Source organism: Nannobrachium achirus (genome assembly GCF_963921795.1).
Source record: "Nannobrachium achirus genome assembly, chromosome: 20".
Lineage (NCBI taxonomy): Eukaryota > Metazoa > Chordata > Actinopteri > Myctophiformes > Myctophidae > Nannobrachium > Nannobrachium achirus.
In genome coordinates, this window is record NC_137827.1 from 46,902,464 (window position 1) to 46,910,303 (window position 7,840).

Here is a 7,840-nt window from a genome sequence, read left to right on the forward strand (position 1 = left end):
TAAGCCATTTATTTACAAACATGTTTTAAAAAAACAAAGCCCACATGATAACAACACGTACTGGAGTGCTCGACACAGCGTACATATTCATCCTGCAGAGGTCGGCGATCTTACTTTGGCGAGGCGGAGGGGAGATCAATTCCATTCGTTTACGTGCGGCGAAGCAGGGAAAGGAGCGATAGAGAAGCGGCGCCCGAACGTGATTGAAACCGCGATCCACGAACAGAGACAAAGACCAGCCATCTTGTTTGAGCGTCTTGCTGAGTTTCAACACTGGGGAGAGGATGAGGCTCCTCCTGGCCAGCCATCCATCCAGAATGTGAGTCAACGGCGTGGCCTGCTGGATATTAGGAGTATCACACCCAGCACCAGAAAATGACTGTCAGAGCATATTAACCCTTTCAGATCGCTCCAAAAAGACACAGAGAAGAATTTCCGATGTTTTTTTTTTTTTTTATTATAATTTATATCAAAAGTCCGGGAATAGACGGCGTGGCTGATGGGACCCAGTAGGAAGTCCGAGGGAGTACGGCCAGGCTTAGAAGGTGTTAAGTGTTGACAGTTCAAGTAGTTAAATATCTGAAAACACAAATTTACATGAGTCCAAAATACACAAATGATTGTGCTGTCAAATGATGAAACTATATGGAATCTACGAAAAGGTTGTGGGGATCCCAGCTTCATCTTTCTCTCAGCTATTAAGGGGTCCTTGACCTGAAAATGTTGAAGACCCCCTGAACTAGACTCTGAGTGAGAACTATAGTTCTCAGTTTTGGGTCCCCAGAACCCAAGGTTAGTTCTACCAACTGCGAACGGCCCAAAATCTATAGGTTATGAGAACCCTATCTGAAACCGAGTCTTAACGAGAACCTGTGAAAAAACATTCAGCATGGAACCACTTAGGCCTAGTTCTTCTGGAAAAGATCTACGTTACTGTTTTTTAAATCAGCATGGCTACCCCCAAGAAAATAACTTGGAAACGCTGTAAATGTAACTTGGACACAATTGAGGTGTGTGTGTGTGTGTGTGTGTGTGTGTGTGTGTGTGTGTTTGTGTGTGTGTGTGTGTGTGTGTGTGTGTGTGTGTGTGTGTGTGTGTGTGTGTGTGTGTGTGTGTGTGTGTGTGTGTGTGTGTGTGTGTGTGTGTGTGTGTGTGTGTGTGTGTGTGTGTGTGTGTGTGTGTGTGTGTGTGTGTGTGTGTGTGTGTGTGCGTGCGCAAGCTGTGAACCTCAAACTGATTTTAATGAATCACATTTAGCAAGATAAGCCTCTACACATAAATACAATTGTGTTGTGGATTGTATTTACCAAGGGTACTTGCACTGCAAAAAGAAGTATAAAGAGCGCTACCACTCAACCACTGGTGCTCATAGAAGGACATAATATTCAGGAGGAATAACTATGTCCAAAAGGCATATAAATCCATGGTCCAGGCACTCAACCTGAGTGCCTGGACCCTGAGTGACTCAAGGTGGGTTTTAGAAGTAAAAGGCCTTTCTTGCATTTGGGCCAGAGGTACTAGTACACATACCTGACATTTGTCCTGTGCATCACATCCTAACTATTAGGAGCAGTGGATGCCATAAGGCACCCGCATGCACGGGGAGCAGTTTGCCCAGGGATAATTTGGCATTTCAAATCCTGGGTATAGGACACAAATGGCCACTTTAAATGGAATATCCTGAAGATGATTTGTGACTACAAACCTCAAAAGAGAAGACTTAAGTGAGGAAGAATTATACAAATAAAATGCATAATGTTAATCTTACAGTCAGTATGAACACAGGAAGGTGTCAGATAATTTTGTCAGTCATTCATTGACACACTAGGCTGGATTTTCAGTGTCACAGAATTAGGAATAAAATAAATGATCCACACTCAAATGACAAATCTGATTCACAGTCCAATAAGAGGCCGAACTTATTTCGGTTCGGGAGGGCTCCCCGAACCGAAATAAGTTCGGCTCCTTGAATCGGCCCTTAGGCTATGATTTGAGAGCTTTGGGGGCTGGCTGACTTGTACCCTGGGGAAAGTGGGCTGAGCTTTTGAAAAGGAAGATAAAGATCATATTTGTGAACATTTTAATGCATGTTATTCATCACATAATTACAACAATCATTGTTTATCAAGTTTCAACAGATATATAGGCCTACATTTACATTGACAAACATATTACGAAGCATGTGCTGTGGAAGCTCACCCTTTCTGTATGATGCCATAGCAAAAGATGGCCTAATTAACAGTATACATTACAAAGGACCTTTCAAATATTTTAGGTTACATAAATAATACGTATACCATATAGAGTAAAGTGGGGTAAAAGGCCCCCTTAAGGATAATGTCTATTTTATGACCAATTAAAATACATTTTGATATTAATTCAGTATGTACATGTTAGCAATGCTTTAAGTTTAACCAATACACTTATATGGGCACCATGTTGAAACATTATATACATTTGATGTTATAGTACAAAAAGAAAAACATGTAAAAAGGGCCTATTGCCCCACTACTGGGTAAAAGGCCCCCCTTGATGTAGTGGAGAAGAATAGGTGCTACAATCATGAAAATTTACATCAGCATTTTCCATGGGTCACTTGACAAGAAAATTGTCAGAGGAATTTGAATTTTCAAGATGGTGGCCATTTCTCAAGATGGCCGACACCTTAGTGGAGCAGTTATGTGATATAATGGCTTATTTGGTGATATAATTATGAAAATTGGCATGAGCAGTCTCTGTGGGTCACTTGACAATTAGCCACCCACAGCTACTTGTCATTTCAAGATGGCGGACATTTTTCAAGATGGCCGACACCTTGTGGAGCAGTTAAGTGATATAATGGTTTATTTGGTGCTCCACTAAGTTGGTGGCCATCTTGAAAAATGGCCGCCATATTGAAATTTCAAGTAACTGTGGGTGGCTAATTGTCAAGTGACCCACAGAGACTACTCATGCCAATTTTCATGCTTGTATCACCAAAATAACCCATTATATCACATAACTGCTCCAATTAGGTGTCAGCCATCTTGAAAAATGGCTGTCGTCTTGAAATTTTACATTTCAAAGTGACCCATGGAAACTACTAATGCCAATTTTCATGTTTGTATCATTAACTGAACAATTCTGACAAAAATAAGCAGTTATTCTCTCCATGGGGCAAAAGGCCTCCGGGGGCTTCTTACCCCACACGAGGGGAGGGCCTATTACCCCAACGCTGTCATTGCAAAGAGTGTCATCTTAAATCTTAAATCTTTTTAATTTTTTTATTTTTTAAAGTTGATAATTTATCATAAGGCCTTCCTAATGATATACAAAAAATAAGTGAAGAGGTTCAACTTATTTACACCGAGTTTGGAACATTTTCATAGTGACAAAGAATTAGATCAATTTATCTTAAATGTGTTTGATCGAGAAAAGTATGACCTGTTTTATCCATGAAGAGTTAAGGATGCCAGGAATATGCTGAAATCAAATATTTTGCTACCTTGTAGTTCTGTATAGAAATACAGCTGGGGGGCTTATTACCCCAGGGGGGCCTTTTCCCCCACTCTACCCTATTCAAAATGTCACATTTTAAATGTGTAGGCTACTACTGTAAAAAATAAATAAAAGCTGTTTACTGACCGAACCAATATCAAGGAAACAAAATGCTACAATTTTATTTAATACAGGACAGGTATCTAGCTACAGTTTGTGATCACAACAGAAGGCCTGTATGCAACCCATTGATCGGCATAGAGACGCAGGGCCTGTAAACTATAACAGTGGTTCTCAAAGTGGATTCCAGGGACTTTGTTGGTACCTATACTGCCTTCAGGGGGTCTAAATTGACCCATACGAGTCTGTAACTCTGACAGTATAGGCTACAAATGAACCCATCATTTGTAGGCCTACACTGTCAGAGTTACCTTGAAATTTGAAAGTTTGAGAAACACTGAACTATAAAACCAACTGAACACACGCACGCAGGCACGCACACACACACACACACACACACACACACACACACACACACACACACACACACACACACACACACACACACACACACACACACACACACACACGTCAAAGCATGCACATAGGCTACACACAATATCCACTATGACATTTGTTCCGCTCTTTCCCACGGGACCGGGTCTTGGTTGTTTTCCTCCTGCAGCGTGTTTCTGCGCCCGGTCCAAAAGTGTTCCACGTCTGGGAACGTCTCCGCTTCTTGCGGGTCGGCGGCGACGGCATTGGGGTGGTTGGTGGTGTTGGTGGTCGCGACCTCCGCTCCGCTTCCCTCGTTCTTTGCACACTTGCTGCCGCCGCCGGTACCGGTACCGCGCTTTGGACGTCGTCTGCATATCGCGATGAGCCACAGGTCGACCAGTCCCTGGCGCACGTCGTCATACATGGTCATGGAGATGACCGGGGAGAGCGCGCTGCACGCGTAAAGGAGCACCTGGGCGAAGATGAGCAAGCCCACCGGAGGCTTGTTGTAACCCAGTCGTATCCAGGTGAACGTGCCCCATTCCGGCAGCAGCATGAGCGCGTTGGCGCCGCTCAGGCACAGCAGAACCAGGGTGACTTTGCTCTGTCGCTGGGGACCACCTGACGCGTGGTGGTTGACCGCGGCATGCAGCGTCTTGGTGTAGTAGGCAAGCGTGTAGACGACGGGGATCACGAAAGCCGAGGTCGGATACAACTTGTAGAACAAGTTCATGAAGTCGGCAGCGCAGGCTGGCATTTCGGAGACGCACACGGCGGCGTGGCGGCCGTCGCTCGGCTGCTGCAAAGACGCGAACAGCATCTGGGGGATCGGAAACACCATCGACAAGGTCCAGATGAACGCCAAGGCTCCGTGGATCCACGTTGGGCTGAAAAGCGTGCCTTTGGCGGTGCTTGAAACAACCGAGTTGTGCGTCGCTCTGCTCGAGGCGGCCAGGATCAACGTTTTGGCCATTACGCATGAGTGCTGAAGCCAGTCCGTGGTTCTGCAAACGAAACTCCCCAAGGTCCACGTCTGCTTGTAGTATGTGACGGCGCGCACCGGGGCGCACAGGAGCAAAATCGCCAGGTCCGTCGAGGCGAGAGAGACAAGAAACGCCTTAACTTCGGAACCTCTTCCGTTTCTAAAATCACGAATAAAAATCAGCAAAACGAGCAAATTTCCAATAGCTCCAGAGACACAAATGCCTATCAAAATGACAGGTAAGGCAGTTTTCGTCTCTTCTCCTTGCAGAAGTTGAATTCCACCGACAAAATCAAAGAAAGAGACATTTTTGGGTTGATCAATAGGCCTATCCATCCTTACACACACAATCTTCAAGCGAAAATGTCTTAGAAAAAAAAAAACAATTGAACAGATCTATAATGGATGTGTTTTGCTTGTATTTGGTCCCTCAGCATGCAGCAACAAGGTAGCTGTCCACAACACTGGTGCTGAAATCTCTGCGAATGGCGAAGTGACAGCATCACCGAGTGGGGGAGCAGACAAGACTGGCAGGTACGCCAGTCAACTCTCACGTCATTTGATCTCCGTTCCTCTGGGGTAGAGAGCCAGCCAACCCAAATGTCAAAGCAGCATGATCATTAGGAACATTCTTTTCTTTTTAGGCTACAAGTTCCCATCATTAATGTTGTTATCAAGTTACTGTGCTGCTGCAATGTCCGAGAGAACCAGCCGAAGAAAAGCCATTTTACTCTTTATAAAGGTTTACCTGTACTGACAAAACGTAAGAAAAACAGTAACAAACCTTGATCTGGAAGCATTTGCTATTGCTAAAACACAATGCCACGTCAAAATATACCCCTTTTGCTTGTTTATCATGCACTTCATGGGGCTGTAACAAAGATGTACTGAGTATCCCTAATTCCTCAGCTATTAATGTGGGGCATCCTATTATACCACTCACATTTCCATAATGTATTATTTTGATTGGAAGTATAGCCTATTTAATGATGTTTGAGAGCGTGGTTACTTTGGGTTCCGATGTATGCAACCACAAAGGGAAATGGAAGTAACTCATTCTACTGCCTTTTAAAAAATGAAAACAACACAACAACTCTGACACAGAGCGCAATGTATTTTTTTAAGCATCTGGGAAGAAAGAGGAGAGAGTAAGTGTGTGTGTGTGTGTGTGTGTGTGTGTGTGTGTGTGTGTGTGTGTGTGTGTGTGTGTGTGTGTGTGTGTGTGTGTGTGTGTGTGTGTGTGTGTGTGTGTGTGTGTGTGTGTGTGTGTGTGTGTGTGTGTGTGTGTGTGTGTGTGTGTGTGTGTGTGTGTGTGTGTAGTCAGGGGTGTCGCACCAAATTCTGGGCCCTGGGTACAAGGATCCACTCAAATTTTGTGCTTTAACTATTGAAAAATAGCAGATATACAAGCTCACAGTGCGGCGCCGAGCTTCTGCTATTTTTGAAGAATCGTGAAAGTTTGTGCAAGTCTTTGAATATTTCAAATCCTTCTAAGCTTTTTTGAAAAACCTATGTTTCTATGTCAGTGGTGCTCAAACATTTTCATGTGAAGGACCCCCAAAATTACATGTATTTGGCCGCGGACCCCCATCTCAAAATATTTTGTTCCAGGGACCTCCCAGAAGCATAATTTGAGTTGCAAAATGTTCGGTTAAAAAAATACATAATCAAAGATTTGCACACATTTTCACAACTTCAAAAATAGTAGATCTACAAGCTGTGTACATCTAGTAGAGAATATTAGATCTACAAGCTGTGAGCTTGTATATGTGCTATGTTTCAATAGCTAAAGTATAAAATAATGAAGGCCCCCTCCACCTTGGGCCCTATAACTCAGTCCCACTTTTCCCCCCTTGTGACACCCCTGTGTGTGCTGGGGGTATTTCAGTCACAGAGCGTGCATGTGGAGAGGTGAGGGGTGCCCACTCAAATGCTGTCAACTCATCTGGGTCCTCGGTTGCTAGGAGACTGAGCCACCAACACAGCGTGGGGCGAGGGAAGGTGTAATCATGAACCATTAAAAAGTAAGGGACGTCAAACTGCTCAAGTCAGGGGTCTTCAACATTTTTCAGCCCTAAGGACCCCTTAGCCGAGACGAGAGATGAAGTAGGGACACCCACTACATACTGTGTTGTAGAAAATTGTGTTGCGGATTCAACTCTTTAATCGATTTCATAGATAGATTTGTTTGACAGCACTGTCATCATTCTATGTCGTATTCACGCTAAAGAGTATTTTACATTTACAGACATTTAACCACTTAAACTGTTGATACTTAGTAAACTTGACCTTTCACTCTGTACTATTTTTTCCCTCTACACCAAACCTCTTTGCCGAAAATAACCGATCTACAAGCTCTCAACACCTCGCGTTGAGAGCTTGTAGAGCTGCTGTTTCTGGCTAAAGTTCTTCTCAGAATAGGGATGCGATGGTTCAAGTGGTTAATGTAAAAAAAGGATCCTATCACACAAAGATTTGGCAGCCCCCCTGTAGTAACTCTGAGGACCCCCTAGGGGTCCTGGACCCCCTGTTGAAGACACCTGGCTTAAGTGGAGTTTGACACAACTCTTATAGCCTAGCTCTGATCCAATATGTGAATGGTTGGTGAGCAGACTGATTGAGAAGAGAAACAATGTGATGCATTCTGTGAGAATGCAAGATAGTCGCAGGAGAGCTATTTGCACTGAAGTATCCCGGCAGTAATTACAGACAATTGCCATTGTACCGTACTAGACTATTAAGAAGCCCGAACGTGCATAGTGTGCTATACTTGACTTACAGTGCAAGGCAAGTGCCACAAGTGGGCTAAATTGCAATCAAAATTAGTGTCACTCAAGAGCCCCAAACACAAAGCAGTTAACACTGGTGCAAGTGCAGCACATT

General features: G+C 43.9%; 1 protein-coding gene across 1 annotated transcript; it reads right to left on the bottom strand.

Annotated features, from left to right (window-relative positions):
* Nucleotides 1-4,102: 4,102 nt before the first annotated feature.
* LOC308306210 (G-protein coupled receptor 151) lies at nucleotides 4,103-5,293 on the bottom strand (the record flags this gene model as incomplete). Its single annotated transcript, XM_080751109.1, has 1 exon — nucleotides 4,103-5,293. The coding sequence occupies one exon, from the start codon at nucleotides 5,291-5,293 to the stop codon at nucleotides 4,103-4,105; it is 1,191 nt and encodes a 396-aa protein (XP_080607235.1).
* Nucleotides 5,294-7,840: the final 2,547 nt, after the last annotated feature.